The sequence below is a fragment of the Triticum urartu genome, chromosome 3 (genome assembly GCF_003073215.2).
Source record: "Triticum urartu cultivar G1812 chromosome 3, Tu2.1, whole genome shotgun sequence".
Taxonomy (NCBI): domain Eukaryota; kingdom Viridiplantae; phylum Streptophyta; class Magnoliopsida; order Poales; family Poaceae; genus Triticum; species Triticum urartu.
In genome coordinates this window covers 704,322,466-704,342,319 of record NC_053024.1, presented here as the reverse complement: position 1 = coordinate 704,342,319, position 19,854 = coordinate 704,322,466, and the positions used below count along the sequence as shown (strand labels likewise).

The 19,854-nt window shown below is 41.2% G+C and overlaps 1 protein-coding gene and 1 long non-coding RNA gene across 2 annotated transcripts; one reads left to right on the top strand and one right to left on the bottom strand.

Annotated features, from left to right (window-relative positions):
• Positions 1-2,617: 2,617 nt before the first annotated feature.
• LOC125549299 (expansin-B11-like) lies at positions 2,618-4,098 on the bottom strand. Its single transcript, XM_048712742.1, has 4 exons — positions 3,771-4,098; positions 3,555-3,667; positions 3,255-3,448; positions 2,618-3,174 (listed from the first exon to the last, which is right to left on the bottom strand). Exons 1-4 carry the CDS (start codon positions 4,006-4,008, stop codon positions 2,850-2,852), a joined length of 870 nt encoding a protein of 289 aa, XP_048568699.1. The 5' UTR covers positions 4,009-4,098; the 3' UTR covers positions 2,618-2,849.
• Positions 4,099-17,214: 13,116 nt separating this feature from the next.
• On the top strand, positions 17,215-19,636 carry LOC125546043. The gene is made up of 2 exons (XR_007300420.1): positions 17,215-18,644; positions 19,234-19,636. It is a non-coding gene; the product is annotated as an uncharacterized LOC125546043 (long non-coding RNA).
• Positions 19,637-19,854: the final 218 nt, after the last annotated feature.

Sequence of the window (19,854 nt, the reverse complement as noted above, 5' to 3'; positions counted from 1 at the left end):
GCCAGATATGCATTGTTTTATTAACAATTTGTAACCGGATATGCATTGTTTTGATGATCATTTCTAGCCGAATATGCATTGTTTTGTTGATCCTTTGTTGCCGGATATGCATTGTTGACAATGTTTTATTTTGTAGCCTTCCCATGCATGTAGTGTGTTCTTAAAGTTGGAGAAGAAAACCTTCGCCGTCATGCATTGTTGGTTGAAGTTGAATGGACAACCCAAGTGGAAGCTATACATTGCTAAGACCGTCGCCCATGGCACCGAGGAAGAAACCGGTGATCCAACCAACCCAACAAAAGAACCGCCCAAGAAGGTTAGAAGAGGGTTTGGGGACAAGAAGTCGGAGGAGGAGAGGGTGAAGCAAGAAGGTGTGGCGGACAAGATGACAGGGAGGTTTGGAGACATCTTGGTGAAGAAAGAGGGGGCATACGTCAAGGCTCAGACGTCAAGTAGGCATGCATGGACGAGATAGTTATCATGTTGATGGTGGCGACTCAGAAGAAACTCAAGCTCAAAGAGAATAAGGCCATGCTCGAGAAAAAGAAGGTAGGGATTGCAGCTGCCCCGGAGGACACGAAGATGCTCACGCCTTGAAGATGGAGGATTTAGATGAGGACACAAGGATGATCATGCAAGTTGTTGATACATCTCAAACGTATCTATAATTTTTGATTCTTTCATGCTATTATATTATCATTTTTATATACATTTTATAGCAATTTATACTATTTTTCTGGACTAACCTATTAGTTTAGTGCTCAATGTCAGTTCCTGTTTTCTGCTTGTTTTTGGTTTCGCAGGAAATCAGTATCTACAGAGGTTAACATAAGTCGCTGATTTAACACGTATTTTTTGGGAGACAAGAAGCACACGAAGCTTTGGGAGATCTCGAGAGGAGCCCATGCTCCTGTCGAAGGTTTCGTTGTGTCCTATGCATTAGTCACGATGGTGTCGGCTTCCCATGCTCTCTGTCTGGTGCATCGACTGGGTCTAGCTCGTGGTGTGGACGTCCACCTTAGCGGTGCTATGTGCCTCTTCGCCCGGTTGCGCGTCTCGCATCTAATCAATTTTAGCCTTCTCCGGCGTTGCCTTGGAGACCTACGGTACTCTTGAGTATCTTTATTGTGATGGATATGGTTTTGAGGAAAAGTTCTATGATGGCAGCGTCTGTGGGCGTCGTTTCCCTTCTTGAAGGCATCACGACGAATCCTTGTCTTTTCTTTGCTGCGGGTGGTCGTGTTTGGTTTGGTAAATGCGCTACTATCCACTGGTGTTGCCTTTGGGCGTTGTCGTGCCGCCATCTACTCTTCTTTCAGTGTTCCTTTCTGGTTTGGTGGGTCATGGCACTTTGGGTCGGCTGCTCTGTGGTATGGGTTTGTGATGCCGGAGCGACGACTCTGAACAATGGGTGTGCACCAAGGCAGCGATCTCGAATGGAGGTGCGGCGACAACTCTAGGCTGTAGGCTAGCCGCTCAGTGTTGCATGGGTTGTGACCTAATGCGGCAAGGGTAGTGAGTTCGTCGGCCCGGTAGAAACGATCTGATGGGCCAGTCTGGCTAGTATGTTGGGACAACAACGGCCTTAGATGTTTGGCGTAACTTTTGTGGATTGCGGGCAATCGTCTCATGTAGCAAGGGCTACAATGTGTCCGAGTGACGTGGCGTTGTGGCTCACATGCGAGCTCGGGAAGTTGAGTGGTGTCTCTGAATCCTAGCGTCTGCCTGTGCTTTATGACTGTGTTCTAGTGTTTTGTGGCCGACAAGGCCTCGTTGCATGTGCAATTTTTTGTTTGTTTTTTCTTGTAAACAGAGCCGTCTTGCTTAGGCTTTTGATCAACTTTCCCTTATAAATTGAATCAATATGTTTTGTTTTTTAAAATGAGATCAAATTCAGGAAGGAATCTTTCTCTGGCAATAGTTTGGATAAAATGTTGTCGCAGGAAAATAAAATATACCATCTTGGACAAAAACATGATAGAAATAGCAAACACAACTAAATATCATAGTACACACGATGAGTATAATGCACACTGGTGTAGAAAATTGGGTATGGATGTTAAATTCTACAAGTGGAGCGTCTTAATTTGTGGGAGCCACATGCCAAACCGGTTGGCCACTATCTAGTTCATGAAGCCGAGTACTAGTGTAGTACAAGTAGAACGAATCCTGATTATAGAAAAGACACAACCGAAGATTTTGTACGTAGACTTATAGAGTAGTGTCTATACATGTGTACGTAGAACTGAAGCTCCATTAAAAATACTTTCAACAAACAGCTTATGTTAATAATTGAGTAGGGCAATCAGTATTTGAAACATTCAAGGCTCTCTGCTCCTTTGACTACGTTTTCGGGAGAATTGCATGTGTCTTCCACGGCATGACAGGGCAGCAGAATCAATCGCGCAGGCGCAGCTACCGGTGGTTCCCAGTGTCCAGGTGGGTAATGGTGCTAGTACAGAGTAACGGTAATTTGCATCTATCGCGTTTCATGATGAGGAAATTTTATTGTCCAAAGAATTGTTGTGCATACACGCCACCGGTTCAAGTTTTATTGGAAGAACTTCCATTCGGAGTATTGAACTTGAGAGTGCAAATTTTAGTAAGAGGAAGCAAGTGATGGTGAAAGGTCATTTCTCTCGCCGTTTTCCTCTTATTAAGAAAAATACAGACAGACGGACTACACACATGATACGTACATCACTAGGGGAATGCAGAGACCAGGGAGGGAACATCACAGTTCCGTAAGCTCCTCCTCATCCGAGACCGCCTCTCGCAGCACCCGGACGCACATTCTTTCTTTTCGAGGTACAAAATTCACACACGGAGCAGATAAATATGGCTGTAACTTAGCGGTAGTTCACCAGGGAGCGATACGTGGCCCCGGCCTTCCAGTTGGCGGGAATGACGTTGTTGACGACGAGGACCCTGCCGGAGTCGGATGTGAGCTTGAGGCAGAATGGGGCGCGCAGCCGCCTGCCGTTGTTGAGGCGCCACAGTGCGCCCCAGTCCTGCGCCATTGGCGTCCAGGCGCCGCTGCCAGCCTCCTTGAGGGCCACGGCCTTGAGGTCACCGTCGTCGCCCACGAACTCGATCAAGGTCTTGAAGTAGAAGGGGTTGGAGCCCTGGTCCACCCTGAATGCAATGTTGACGCCAGGGTACTTGCATGGCACCCTAGGATGATTAACAGGAACACCAAGATCAGGAGACATTAGACTGAAGAGGATCCTATCCTATGTCGTACTGCTGCGTACCTCTTGTACTGCATCCTGATGACACCGCCGGCGCGGAGCTTGTCGGCCATGCCAGGCTTCGCCATGGCGCCCAGGGCGGTGCCGCTCATGTCGAAATGGCACGGCTCGCCGGGGTAGAGATTGCCGGGGCTCAGGTCGGTGATGACGACGGTCACAGGCTTCCCGGAGCAGGCTGAGTTGCTCGTGCATTTAACCTGCGTACGCCACATGAACACGTTTTGTAATTTGTCAGGACAAGCCGAGCCGACCACTTGTCCACTTTGCACCATTAATGGAAGGAGCTTGGTGAGTTATGCTTACATCATAGCACGCGCCGCAGCCCATGCCCGCCATGAATAGAGGCGAGCTCCCTGCGGCGATCATCGACGAGAACGGCCGGTACCCAACAGCGGTCTGGTAGCCACACGCGCCACCTGCAAATTTCTTTCCTTATCAGTATCTCTCAGCTCAACGAATGTGGGTGCGATACAGGTCCCATGCGTGCAACACCAACAGTAAAGTAAGCAAAGCACTAACCGTCGCTTCCGGCGCCGTTGGGGTTACCGTAATACGTGGCGCCGGCGGGCAACCAGCCGCCGCCGTATGCGGCGGACGAAGAGGGGTTAGTGGTGGTCTGGTCTTTGTGGCCCTTGACTGCAGCAGGCTTGTGGTGCCCGGCCGCCTTGGCGAGCTTGCCGGAGCAAGCAATGGGGCTCACAACTTGTGAGAGCACCACCAGTGCGCCAAGCAGCACAAAGGAGCAAGTTTTCCCCATTGCTGCTGCTTGTAGCTTGCTAGCACTAGGAATGGGAACTCGAAAATTTAGATGCTACGAGCTAGATAAGCTTAGCTCGAATGTTCGTTGGGTGAGTTGAAGGACTGGTCACGAGGCCAGTATTTATAGTACTTCCTCCATCTGATGATAAATGTACGTATAGAAATTTAAGGATAAATTATGAAGTGGAATGGAAATACATTGAAACGGTAAGCCATCACTCTCTCATCTTTAGTTACCCTGCTCCTTAATGCGCTAAATACATGTAGAAATTAAGAAGACCATGTGTACAATGTTATTGATCTTGATTACTGTGTTATGAGGGAAAAACATTTTTTCTACTTCAAATTGCAATTTTTTAAACCTATTTTAAAGTGCATTGGAAGATAAAAGTACACTCTTTTGTAAAAAGAAATAAAGAAAAACATCGAGACGAACGGAGTACTTGGCGAGAATTATTAAGAACAACAGGATGAGTGTTTTTTTAGAGAGCACGTGACGAGTTGGTGTAGAAAGAAAAAAGCTTACCGAACTATTACGAATCTGCACTACCTACAAATATGAGCCAAAGTCGAGCCGTAAAGAAAAAAGGTGAGCCAACGTCGTGTAACAAAAATAAATTGTACAATAGGAGAACACACATGTTTTTTTAACACTATACGGACGCAAAGCGCTTGTACACACATGCATACACTCACCCTTATAAATGCACACACGCACACCCTATCCTTATGAAGACCTTCGAGAGACCGAGCTGATATATCATCTTAGATTTATGAAGTTACCGTAGGCGCCTCGTCATTGACCGGAACATCTCCTTCAGTTGAAAGCGCATCCCAGCAACTCCTGAAATAAATCGAGGAATAATGTGAGTATCAGGACTTGAATCTTGATGGTTGGGAATACCACTGTCTCTATAACCATCCAACCACGGGATGGTTTGCGAAGAACACACATGTTGTGAAGTTTAATCTGGAACTGTTCGTGTACCTATTATAAACACACTTTGTTGTAAGGTCAAACTTACTATCCGTACAGGGACTAGCTATATTGCTACTGGACATCCATAGAACTTTGTTTTAATCCTCCTGTATTAGTGAGGTGAGGATAACTATTTTGCCTCGGTTTTGAGAAAAAGAGAGTGGCCATAACACTCAGCATTGGAGTATCAAAATAAGTCTGGCCCTGTTTGGTTCTAATAAGTCACCTCACTTATAAGTCAGGTGACTTAAAACCAGTGACTTATAAGTCACGCCCGTTTGGTTGTTATCTGACTTATAAGTAACCTGACCACATCTTTTCACCTTGTTTTTATGTAAAGGTGATGGGACCCACGCAAAAGGAGGTGACTTATAAGTTTTAAGTTGGGATGGAGCAACTTATGACTTATAAGTTGGGTTGACTTATAAGTTGGGTATGTCTGGTAAAATAAGTCACTTTTTCACTTTTCGACTTATAAGTTGGTGACTTATTTGAAACCAAACAGGGCCTATATTTTTTCTTCCGAAAGTATCAAGTACATCAACGCCATCTTTATTAAAGTACTAGGACAATACCCGCGCGTTGCTACGGGGACAAGCCAAATGCATGTATGTTGCCATGGTTAATAAAATATAGACAAATTGATCAAATTATTCTTTCAATTCAGAAATACTTGTTAAGAGTGGGACATCATACATCGACAAATACAAACTATTTTCCACTTCTTTCCTTCTCGGAACTCTTTGTTTCTCCTTACCAGCAAAATCGCTCGTCACCAAAGAACTTATAACGGGATATATACCGTCTATAATCAAATAGTATTAGTATCACTTAACTTCACGTATCCATGCGTGTCACTATTACAAGGTACATAAAGCTTGACAATTCCTTATACTCGTAATGTGCCTATTAAATTGTACAATAGTGGCACAAGAAGAGAGATCCAATTTTTGAGATTGTTCTCATAAATCGTTACAATCATACGGATAGCATGTCCAAACAATGTAGTGTGTAGTATGGTTGTTCGGTGGCCTGGGTAGACCACATAAGGAAAGATTACAATATTTTTGAAGTTAGGGGATATGATTTTTGACAAAGGGTGGATTTTATTAGCTCAAAATAAAGCATCAAGAGGACACAAACACAATACACACCCGGCCTCTTCATGCCATGCTATAATCAATTGCATGAGATGTTGATCCCTTTTTGATTGCACCGTTTGCTTGCGTAGTAGTCAATTAGTAGTGTGGTCTCTTGCTAAAAATATCAAGTTAATGGTGCTCTTTCTAGTGTAGCAACACTCTATAACACATAGATTTTCGGGTACGTCATGTCCACATTAGTAGCAACGGATCGTGAGGTGTAAGGTGGCTGAAGGTGTCAGTATTCATAAAATACAGCTGATTTATAATAATACTATGGCCCTTTAGTTATCCATAAGAACAAGCAACAATGATTCTTTTATGAACTACCACTTTTTCAATGATTTAAATATTATGCAAGAGCGTAGAGTATACAAAACTCCATAGTGAATTATGAAAATAAACACAGAAGCAATACACTGATGGGAAGTATTGTAACTTTTACAAAGTTTCCATCACATATCTTAACCTCATTATTTGTTGGTCATTTTGGCCGTAGTAGTTCTTGCATCGAGTTGCAACAACATGCAATCGAATCAATATCCTTCGTGATCAACCAAAGAATTAGCAATTAACAATTTTAATCCCAATTCTTGAGAATTATTATTTTTGACCAACTTAATCTACATCTATAACATGTATGGCATTCATACCTGAGGTGGACATTTAGTCTTCTGTTTTACTTCTAACTAGCAGGTTTCCAGTGCATTTGCATGGCTAGATTTATTTTATTGTTATGTATATATTTCAAATATTTAATATATTAATTATGATATTTCCATAGACCATTAGGCCCACTTCTAGAGTTAACAGAAAAAACACATGATTTGGCAGATTTGTCGGTCTGAACCATTTATTCTCCCCACACCTATTATTTCTTGATTATTCTGCCTATATGTTAATATAAATATCATCTAGAAAACGGATAAATTTAGCGATTATATCTAGAGAAGAATTATTGAACTTCAGTGGAAATCATATGCATCCAGTGGGGAGCCTAATTATATGCAAATAGTGGACCAAAGGCATTGCAGTCTTTAACATGCGAGTGAAACCATATCTCCAATTTGTACTTATGATTCAAAATTAACAATGATTGCTTAATTAAAATTGATGGTTTGTAAGGTGTTTCGATATCCAATTTCTGTGATATGATCTGCATATGGTTTTGTAAAAACAAAAAGCAAATTCCTAATATTTGTATTGTTTCATGTTCTAGTTTTCATATACGTAACAACTATGGTTCATCATTCTTTACTTGGGGCTTCTGTAGTTCTTTGGTATATGTAAATATGCATCGAATATATGCGTCCTTGAACCTATATTTGTAATAAATATGGCTCGATATGAAATAAGTGATTGCCTATTTTTAAATTCTCAAATTTTAAATTAATGATTAAATTAGGGACAAAACTTGAGATTAATTATACTTTGCAAGCCAGTACATTGCACACGGTTTGCGAAAGCAAAACGTCTATGATAAATGTCAAGATCAGACACATTTCTTAGATCCACTACGTGTGCAATGAATCTTTATTGCACACACAATTTTTTTTCTAATTAAATGTTTGCGAAAGTCACCTTATCACACATGCTTGGCAATTATAGACTGTTTATGATGTCGTGTGTATCATAAACGTTTGCTCATGGTAGAACGTGTGCGATAGGCCTTCATCCGACACGGGTACGACAGATGAATCATGTGAGATATATTCAAGCTTCGCACACAGGTTTATAGGAACAACTATATGCACTCTTAGATCGAATCGCATACAGTTGAGTAAAAGTAAATGTGTGTAATTGTCTCCTTATCATACATGCTCTACAATCATGAATTGTTTGTGATGGGGCATGCATTGTAAACGTTGCACCACGGAATAGCGTCTTCGATGGTAATGCGAGCACAAACGAGTAGCAAGGATGGGGTGTTTGGGATATTCGAAATATCAGAATTGTGTTTGGGATAGATGCCGGCATCGCATACGCTTAGTTCTGCAAAACATATGCATTACTACTCCCTATCCTTGGCGGTTTCTGGGTCATGTGGGAAGGACCCTGTCGCACGCACAGGCAAGGCAGCGGTTTAGAATGCCATCGCGGAAAGGGGTTAAAAACAGCTTGTATAGCAACTCGTTGTCCAGAAGCCCAAACAAACAACAACGAGTCATCTATAACCAGAGGTGTGATAAACTCGACATCTCGAAATCATCCTCTGCAATATACTTGTTAACCAAAGCAGACAAAGCATCGACAACAAAGAGGAATAAAAACAAAGATAACGGGTCACCTTCGATACTGTTATAGTAAGTTTTTTCAACACAGAAAAGATTGAAATTCTAAACAAACTTATTAAAAAACAACGTGATCGAGTATAAAATATCAAGGACATGAGGATCTACCGCCCCCGGCGTCACCTAACCTAGGTGACACGGGCGGCGACCCAATCTACAGCACCTTCGACTCCATCATCAGCTCCTACCCCTTGCCGCCGACGAAGGCCAGCGGCGCTGGGCAAAGCCTGCGCGGTGGTATGCATTTTTTTTCTAGACCCTGCCATGCGACTATATGCCGTTGTCTAGTGGCACTGTTCAAATGATGTTGTGCCGCATTGATGGAGATGGACACACTAATGTTGTCTCTCGTTGCAACCCAAATATACCCTTTTGCTAGTATCCGAAAAGCAGTGACATTGGGTCCTAAGAAGGAAAAATATATAGCTCCTTTCACTTTCCAAAAGCAGTAACATAACATAAAGGGAAAACATAATAGCAGTACGACACATCTCACACACGATTTGAGTGACAGATTTGGCTAGGATGATTGCAAGGTTTCCTCTACTTAACGCAAAACTGACGGAGGACAGCCCTTGTATTATGGGGGCCGTCACATGATACCTCCAATGACATGCATGATCTGAAAAGATGAAGAAAATCACACCAGGTAGTTGTCATCGGTCGTTACGATAACAAGGGGATTAAGAAATCGGCCACTCCTTTCTCTTAAGCACATTGCACATCATGGCTATCTTTCGATGGCTCATGGACCATCATCGTGCAAAGAACTTACCACCACACTTTACCTGTCATGCACGACAGGAACGGCCCAAACATCGATAATTCGTGCTCCTGCCAGCCAGGAGGACGACTTCAGCTTGCTGTGCTTGCGACTTTGCGGTACTCCCTCAGTTGTATAATCCGGGCTGAATAATTTGATCCCTGTACCATGTGACCGACCTATGTAACTCACATCTTTATATTAACAATGGGAGACATAGAGCGTATATGATAATCGTGCTATAGTTGAACACAGCTTTATCGATGAACCCATGCATGTATTTGACGTTTAATCAATATTTTAAATAGCCATCTATAGCTCTACTATAGCCTTTTAGAACTCTCCTGCTAAAGCTATGCACTTTGAACGCTAAACTGAAAATGACGCTATTAGCCCGCTATTTCCTGCTATAGCCTTAAATTTGAAGTCATTTAGCCCGCTAAACCGCTATACAAAACCATCCTTCTGCATTAGTTTGTGTTCTTGTTTATAATATATATGATGCATTAAACAAAGCTTGGTTATTGAATTGGACAGTTATGCCGACTGACCGGCAGATAGCAACAGGTCCAACGAATCCACGCCTTCCCTTTCTATAACTTCCAAGCATGCGCTAGCTTCATATCTTAGTATTTCCTTTTCTTGTGGGGACTGCAGTTAGTTTAATTAGCAGCTAGTAATCGTATGCATGCAGAATAAACAAAAATGATGATGTCACCCCTGATTCTTTTCAAAACTGAAAATTCAAAATGATTCGTAGCTCAAACCGCCAGTCAGATTGAAAAACTGTTTTCACATCAAAAATTCGTTGTGATGAGATCTTCAAAACTAGATCCCGTGTTGATATATTCCGACGACTTCTATTTCCGGGTAAAAAGTTACCATGTCTGGCCGGAGTAAGTTATCATGCATGCGATGCGTATATTATCATGTTGTTTGCCTAGAAGTTACCAGAGCATAAAAATGATTCGGTCAACCTTCTCCCCACGTGTATGCATGCACTAGTGGAAAAAAAGGCTAATGCCATTCTACATTTTCTTAATTTAAAATTTTAAAATGTTTTATAGTTCAAACGGTCTATCCAATCCAAAATCCTTTTCACAGCGAGACCTTCATAATTAGATCTCATGTTGATATGTTTCGATGACTTCTTTTCAGGTAAAAAGTTTCCAGACATGTGGTAATTAAGTTACCGGGGCTATGTTCTCCATCATCCTTTTTCCCTCGAGTCAATAAGTTACCATAGTGTTTGTACATAGGTTATCAGGTTCAAGGTGTGTATATTACCATGTTATTTAGTTATTTACACATAAAATATCAAAGGTATGTTTTTCAACAATTTTTTCCCTCGGTCAAAATTTACCGCGGTGTTTGTACATTGGTTATCAAGTCTATGATGCGTATATTATCATGCTATTTCATATAAGTTACCAATGGTATGGTTTTCAACAATTTTTTCCCGGGGTCAAGTGTTATCATTATATTTGTACATGAGTTATCAGCTCCGCCGTGAGTGAATTATCATGATATTTACAAAGTAGTCACCGGGGTATATATTCTTAATGAAAAAATATCCCTGTGTCAAAATTACCGTGGTGTTTGAGCATAAGTTATCATGTCTGCGGTTCGTATATTATCATGCAATTTACATAGAATTTACCGGGGTATGTTTTCAATATATTTTTCTGGGTCAAAAAGACCATTTGATTTACGCAGAAGTTACTGGGGTATGTTTTTAACCACTTTTTCCTCGGGTCAAAGTTAACTTGTGTTTGTACATAAATTATCAGGTCTAAGGTGCGCACATTATCATGCTATTTACATAAAAATTATCGGGGCATGCTTTAAACAACATATTCCCTCAGGTCAAAAGTTATCATGGTGTTTGTTCGTAACTTATTAGATCTGCAGTGTTACCCTGTTATTCACACAGAAAGCTAGGAAGAATGCAACAAGTTTTTTTGTTGTTACATGGTAACCTTGGCTGAGTACTTAACAAGGTCAAATAGAATGACTCCTATTAATTAGACAAAACATTATGTGGTACGAGTTGGATAGTGTGGTGAATGCTCCTCTCCGGAGACCTTAGTTCAAATCCTGTGAAACGCCACTAAACTTGACGTGCAGGTCGAGCAAAAAAAAAGGATTGTGCGGAATCTAAATCGTGCGGGTCGAGAGAGAAAAAATTCCAAGATCTAAACCGCCGCAAGCATATCGAGCGCTAGATGCGGATCGGACGTTACACGGCTGCGTTCGTACCTATTGCAGAAATCCAGACGGCAGGAAGATAGCTTTCTCGTATTGAATTAGGACACCTGATTGGTGCCTGCTCGGGTTTTGATGTGTGAACATGTCTATTAGTCTTTATGTCAAGTATATGCAATATATCATATATGATTTCTGATTGTATACTTATTTTGTAATTTTTTCACAATTTAAGAAAAACGCTAAATGGGTGTCGTAAATGCTCTTGACTGAAGACCGTAGTTCAAATCTTGTGAAACACACTTTTATTTTTCTTGCGGTTTTGAAGCAGCATCGAGCAGGGTTACCTTTTAAACATAAGGTGCACAAAAATAGGGAGACAATAAAACGAGATTTGCGGGATCTAAATTGCCGCTAAACTTGACGAGAGTGTCGAGCAAAAAGAAAGGATTGTGTGGGATTAGCGGGATCTAAATCGTGTGGGGAGAGAGAAAAAAAAAGAATTCCAAGATCTAAACCGCCGTGAGCTTATCGAGCGCTAGATGCGGATCGGACGTTGCACGGATGCGTTCGTACTTGTTGCAGAAATCCAAACGGCTGGAAGATAGTTTTCTCGTATTGAATTAGGACACCTGATTGGTGCCTGCTCGGGTTTTGATGTGTAAACATGTCTATTAGTTTTGATGTCAAGTATATGCAATATATCATATACTCTCTTCGTTTTTATTTACTCCGCATATTAGTTTTGATCAAAGTCAAGCTTTATAAACTTTGATAAAGTTTATAGACAAAAATATTAACATGTACAATAACAAATCAATACCATTAGATTCATTATTAAACGTACTTTCGCATCATATCGATTTGTTATCGTATATATTTATATTCTTTCCTATAAACTTGGTCAAATTTTACGAAGTTTGACTTCAGTCAACTCTAATATGCAGAGGAAATAAAAACGAAAGAGTATGATATCTGATTGTATACTTATTTTGTAATTTTTTCATGATTTAAAAAAAACACTAAATGAGTCTTAGCTCCGCTATAGCTTTTCATAGATTTTTGCCGAGCCGCCGCTAAATGGCATATCCCACTATTTGAAACATTGTGTTTAATGCAGTAGCCAGTATGGGAAGTGCAGTCCAGAGAACAAGATATGCAGGGAAACCGATTGATTGTTCTGAATCCTGCATATGCATATCAAATCTCTCTTTTACATTTGTGGATGGGAATGCAGGGCACCAACCGGTAAGCACATGATTAGGAAGAAGAATCGTTACTCTGATGATCCATGAGATCTCATCATTCACACTTTTCGAAATCCGAATTCTTGGTAGTTGAGGCAACCCCAAGGCCACATGCATGCTTACGTGCATACCGTCTGCACATGTTCGTTGGATCAGATTCAGTTAGGAGTATGACGCTAGCAAACGCTGATACGCTAACACAGAAGAATATCGTACTATCCACCTCAATTCCAGTCCCCATAATGCTTCAACAACCAAACTACCGGCCGCCAATCAGAACACGTGAGTCATATCAGCTCGCACTCTGGCAGCTCAGGGTCAATGCCCAATAATGCCAATTCCGTGAAGCAAAACCGTGCTTAAAATGCGCAATGTGTACGGCGTACTGTACAGTTTCGTCTGGATCTCCCGTTCTTTATATATTATCGAAAGAATGGAAGCATCGTGCGTGGGCGCCAGCACCCAGCGGCACGAAGTCAGCAGGGCGGAGGTTCTTCGCCCGCGGAGAAGAAGGCAGCCTTCTGACCCACGAAGGTCTTGACCGCAAGGGAGAAGTCTTGGCCGGCGTTTAGGCCGGAGATCCGATGCTGTCGGTGGGGGCTTAGTCTCCACGTGGTTGACGTTCCGGCGAGAGTGCCGAGTGCCCTGATTCCTTGAATCACGCCTTAATTACAGAAGACCTGCCGGGCCGCGCTAAACAGTGGCGGTGTTTAGTGTGCTGATAACTACGCTTTGATTTTCCTGTCGCTGCGTGACACTCATGTGACGTGGTCCTTGCATAAATAGGCGGCACACCATCCAGACGTAGATGTGCGGAGGTAGTTTGCCATTCAGCGCAATACCTCATCAGATCACCGACCAGTTTAGATGTATGAAATCAATATATATTTATATATAATTATCTATTTACATACTAATGAAGTAAGTGTTAGACATAATTCCTTTAGATTAAATTAACCCATGATCTTAATCTCGTGATTAGAACACCTCTTATGCGGAATAGTAGTGACTAACCGTGATTGGCAGGGATCAGCAGGAGATAGCCCATGGCGGCACCTTGGGGTCTCCGACAGTGAAGAGATGCCGGGGGAAGAAGGGCAACACCACCTGGGTGACGTAGATGGCAGCAGTCACTTGTGGAGATGCAGCAGCTGCTCCAGGAGCCTTGCCGATGGCAGGAGGAAACTGCCAGCACTGCCTTCACGGCGGCCGGTGGTGGTCGATGGTCTTCACGTACCTCATCACACGTTTAGGATCGGCAGTTAGGAGGCCTTGATTGTGGTTCTGTTATGTTATCTGTGACAAAACCCCCCCTTTTCCTTATATATGTTTGTGCTGGGTACATGGGACCAGAACCAACAGTTGTTATATGTGCTCCCGATCAAGGCACAATCGTGAGAGGGTGGAGACTTTGTCTCCCTTATTTTTCTCTTGGTTTGTTTACCGTGAGATCAATTCCAACATTTTCCCCCTTGATTGTAAGGTTAACAAACATCATAAGCCCACTCTCAATAGAAGCAACGCACCAAGGTAAAGTGTTACTATGACCAATAAAATGCCATTGAACCTCGGTACCTATAGTACACCATTCTATCTTGAAATGGAAAACATAATACTTTATGGGAGTTGGTTTATAAGATGGTCCTAATTTTCAGGATCAAAAGGCTTTCCTAACCCATGCCGGCAACATTAACATAAAAGGGTAAATGGTAAGCCTTAGTAAGCGGAACCGCAAAGACTTTATAGATCAAACATCATAGGTTTGATCCTGGACTCTATCTTTCACAACGGAAACATAATATCAATGGTTATGGCAATACCAATTGACTTGTTGTTACTTAAATAGAGAACTGCGTGTTCATATTGCAGTAGGTGGTTACAAAATGCTGTCTGCCACCATAATTTCAGGAATAAAACCTTTTGGCATACAACCTGCCCAATAGCCTCTTAACATGCCACATAAGTAAGTGCATTATTTCTAATGCCATCAGTGTCATTATAGAGCTTTTCCACAATATAGCTCCATGTGCGAGAGTGAGGATGTAACATAGCGTGGAAACTTTAAGATCCACACATCTCGCATAATCAATGTCTGAATATCCAAGGATATCGAAGTTATTAGACTTCGTATTAGTGAGCATGTAAACTTTTTGTCTTGCATATCTGTAAGACATTTCGCGGCCTTTCCAGTGGTCCACTTCTAGACTTACTTGTATATTTGCCAATTATCGCGATCACAAATAAAGGGCATGTTCATACTTGAATACACATATTGCTTCTGACAGCTGAAGCATAAGGAACCGACATTATCTGATCAGTTCATAATGGTTCCTTGGACACTAAAATGTCCACCTTTATTGCCCTTGACTTTAGTAGCAGGTGCGATAAGAGTACTACTACATAATATTTTCTTTTGTACTCTATCAACGTATGTCGTCATAATAAAACTTATACCCCTTTTGGACCTATATCTTGGCGAAACTCAATACAAAGAAAGTATAGGGCATGACCAAGATCCTTTATGTCATAAATAGAAGATAGAAAATTCTTGGCCTACCAAAAATATTCCATCTTCTCAAGATAGTATACTTACTCCCCCTAGTTTTATGGTATGAGTGTCCCGGCGCTCTTATTATTTCATAATTGAATTTCTTGGGGCAACATACCTTGTGTTAACTTCATCTATTTGACGAAATCTTACGGTTAAGTCATACATACATTCTTAACCTAGTCAACGCAAGAGCATATTGTAATAATAACACAAGCGTCAAAACAACTCAGTGAGGAAACTCTATTGAGTTCCATATATCATTAGAGCTCATTACCACAAGCCTCTAAGATGATCATTCACACACATTATGAATCACACGGAAATTGTTAAGTCTCAACATTAAGTGTTGCAATATGCATTTCTTCTCAACTTACCTGATGCATATGAACAAGGATCTAATGGAGTTATCCTTAAGATTCATGTTCATACGCTCCAGTTTCCGGATGATCACATTATTTGAAAAATGGAAAATATATCCAATATCTTGATAATAATCATTTCAGTTCTAAACCACAACACCGTTGGGCTGAAGATGGAAAAGAACTTAATGAATTGTGACAAATGATTATAAATGACGATAGTCAGAAATATAACCACAAGCCACATGATATTGACAAAACTTGCCACTTGAGTGAAGTGTGATATATGATTATAAATGACGTTGGTCATATATATAATCAACATAATGCTCATAAGGGATTAAGTACACATAATAAAAGGAGTAATTTTATTCATTTTTCTAAATAAGACTTGTTGCATCTTAATTAGAGAACCGACATTACTATGTGCTTTTCATACATTCTCCAACTAAGACTTCTCGATGGTTCCATCTTTAATTAGAGAATTAGCATGCATATTTGGATCTAAGTAGGAGAAGTGAACGTGATATATCTCATATTAAATGGGGCTTCCATTCCCCCCCTCGAAATGTGGTCTAAAACCATAATTTCGATGAGGTCTCATTATTTACACTACTCTTACATCTTTATTTGTAATGTAACACATAATCTTTACAAATAATCCATTCAGGCGAAAAACATAGCTTGTCTCACCCTAGGGTGGGACTAACATTACATAATTGGAGTTGACTTAATAACATACAAAATCATGTCATCTATTCGAGAGACAAAGTTAAGTTTCTCCAATAACTAGGAGCATGAACAAACATCATCAATAAGATGAATAATTAATCCATCTCTAAATGCTAGTGGAATAAATCCAATAGTTTTGACTTCAACCTCCTTTGCATTGGTAATGTGCATGATGACACATGCAACTTATGAGGCCACTCCCAATGCGTACGTTAACATCAACCTTCAACATTAGTGGCAGAAACATTGGGAGTTTTCTTACACGAGACAAGGATCTCTACTCTCCACTTGGGAAAGTTATTTACATAAAGCTTGCCTATGCCAAAAACAAAATTTGGCATCATTAGTAAAGTTTAGTACTTGAAAAGAGGAGGCAACTTTATGAACATCATAATAAAACGTAAGCATAAATTAATCATGCAATGAGATGAATTGAAGACATGCTTAATTATTATTTCAATCTGTATCACTGTTGGGCAGAAAACAGAAAAGAACCTTACTTATTTATATATGACACATGAAAAATAATCGACGTTGGTCAGAATATCATCATATGCCATAATAACATTTGCTTATTAAATATCTAATAAAACATCTCTTTGGTTCCATTTTGACTAGAAAAAACATAAGGTCACATAGTGACCAACAATGACATTAGCAATATTAGTAACATTCATCAACACAAGGCAACAATATAGTCCACTCCAATGTGTCATGGGACACAAGGATTCACAACATGTTATAAACATCTTGTTTTCAATTTTGACACTTGATTGACATTGAAAATAACATTAAACCTTAGTGCCAAAATGATCATTAAAATTCTCAATGACACACAATGAAACTGACACTCGAATTAACAAAAATGAATGTCATTGTCACTGAATAAAAGTTAAAGTTGGCATTCACAGTGAACACGACGAATATGTTATAACATGTATAGTTGATAAAATTTGTATATCAAGTACCATGAGGATTCACCAAATAGTAATATTTGGTAAATGAAAATGTCAAGTAAATGACATGTGCTTTAGCAAATTTTATCAACATCATTTCGGGTCATTATGCTTATTTCAATAATGCATATCTTAAAAAAAAGGTAACAACATAAGACATTGGTATTGTTCAACGAGCACACTAGCTCAGCATTATCAGGTGCATAGTGTGGCGCGGAAAACCACCCAATGCGACCATTAAGATTTTTCGTGAGGTGGCCTCAGCCATTAGTACGGATCACATCATTAAGAAATGCCATAAGGCTTGCCTCAATATGAATTTCACAAAAAAACCTATAAATAAAATATCTTCAAAATAAATAGCATTTTATGACCACCATTAAGAATTGCCATAAAATGACATTAACTTGACCAGACATAAATATCTCTGGATAAAATTTCCTACCATAAAATTTATATATGATCTTAACATATCTTCAGGCAATTAATACATTGTTGCCAAAAAAGTAACATACATCAAATGCACCATTTTTTAAAGAACATAATCTGGCATAATTACCCACGTTTTTATTAAGAAAACTTTATCATTATTAACATTATTTTACATGACCTTGGGCACATGAAAAATTCCAAGAAAATATTCTTGTAGGTTCCACTCAGAAAACTAAAGCTAGATTTACAAGAAAACTTTTCTGGCTATTTTCAGTTTATAACAGTGCAAAAAACATTTTGAGGATAATCATAATTTAGAAAAGCACTGAAAAAAGGCACTTAACTTCAATTTCGGACTGTACTGCTCGTTAAAAGTTGGGGCTAGCAGAGAAAATGCACCGAACGTTAAAAAAACAAGTTGGGTCGTAGCCCACTTATTCATTTGGCCTGTTAAGCGCCAGCAGACGCCCTGAGCTCCGCGTCGATCGCGACCGTCCGGTGGAATCGACTGGCCAGATTAGCTCGAGCTCGAACAAAATCGGCACTGGGTCAAACCCTAGCCTCATTTCCCCTTCTCCCCCCGATTTCCACGGCTCCACAGGAGAGGCGATCCCGGCGGCGACCCAAGGCACGCCGGCCATGGCAGTGCGGTAGCCCCGTTCGTCGGAGCAGCGTGCCTGCAGGCTCAAGGCCGCGCGCTCCTCCACCGAACGATGCTAGCCGTGTCGATCTCATGGTGCGCTGGGAGGCAGTCCGTGCCGGCGACGCGCACGAGGCACTCGACGGCGAGTTGGGGAGGCGATCGCCGACGCCTGATCTTTGGGAGTCGACGACGACGTGTGCGGCACAGGGGCCACGCGGCGTTTGCGTCCATAAGGGCGGCGTGGCCGGCCAATTCTTTCCCCGCGTCGTCCCGTGAGACAGCGGCGTCGCCGGTGTCGGGATCCCGAAGGAGAGCACCGGCACGACGTCATTAGGTGAAGGCCAATCCATTTCTTCGCTCAATTTCAGCTTTCGCGTTCTGGTTTGGGGAATTTTTCTAGGGTTTGGGTTTCGGTTGATTGGGAATTTTGGGGATTTCATTAGTTTGCCCAATCACCTCCTCATTTACATCCTGAGATTTGAGCCGCAAGTAGAGCTAATTGCAACTAACAGATAAAATGATCACTAAACTTGATTAAACGTCTTAACAGAAAACAATGGGCTTAAACATGGTTAGCCGAAAATATATAATCTTGAGGCTTTAAACATTAACCGAAAGCGATTAGTGCTAAAAAGGGTGATCATTAGGATTGCGGCATCAACATGTAAACACGCCTCATTAGGTGCTTAACAGAAACAACATTAGATCTTAATTTCACCCAATTTGCAATAACCCAAAAACAGTTGGACGTCATGATAGTAATTACATTAAGCAGAAGCCAAGTTAGGGTTCTAACCGAGATTTACCTTGCTCTAGATACCAATGTTAGACATAATTCCTTTAGATTAAATTAACCCATGATCTTAATCTTGTGATTAGAACACCTCTTATGCGGAATAGTAGTGACTAACCGTGATTGGCAGGGATCAGCAGGAGATAGCCCATGGCGGCACCTTGGGGTCTCCGACAGTGAAGAGATCCTGGGGGAAGAAGGGCAACACCACCTGGGTGACGTAGATGGCAGCAATCACTTGTGGAGATGCAGCAGCTGCTCCAGGAGCCTTGCCGATGGCAGGAGGAAACTGCCAGCACTGCCTTCACGGCGGCCGGTGGTGGTCGATGGTCTTCACGTACCTCATCACACGTTTAGGATCGGCAGTTAGGAGGCCTTGATTGTGGTTCTGTTATGTTATCTGTGACAAAACCCCCCCTTTTCCTTATATATGTTTGTGCTGGGTACATGGGACCAGAACCAACGGTTGTTATATGTGCTCCCGATCAAGGCACAATCGTGAGAGGGTGGAGACTTTGTCTCCCTTATTTTTCTCTTGGTTTGTTTACCATGAGATCAATTCCAACAGTAAGGTGATATTTTTAATTTCGTCCTGCTTAGACGATTTTTTAGGAATGATTTTCTTAGGGAAGACTGATTTTAACGTACGACCGACCCTTTTTAGGTGAAAACAAGTCGGAAGCGACTATAACTCCAAACACACCACGCCTTCATGTTATTGTAGGGTTCTTGTCCAACCTTTTTTCCTGCT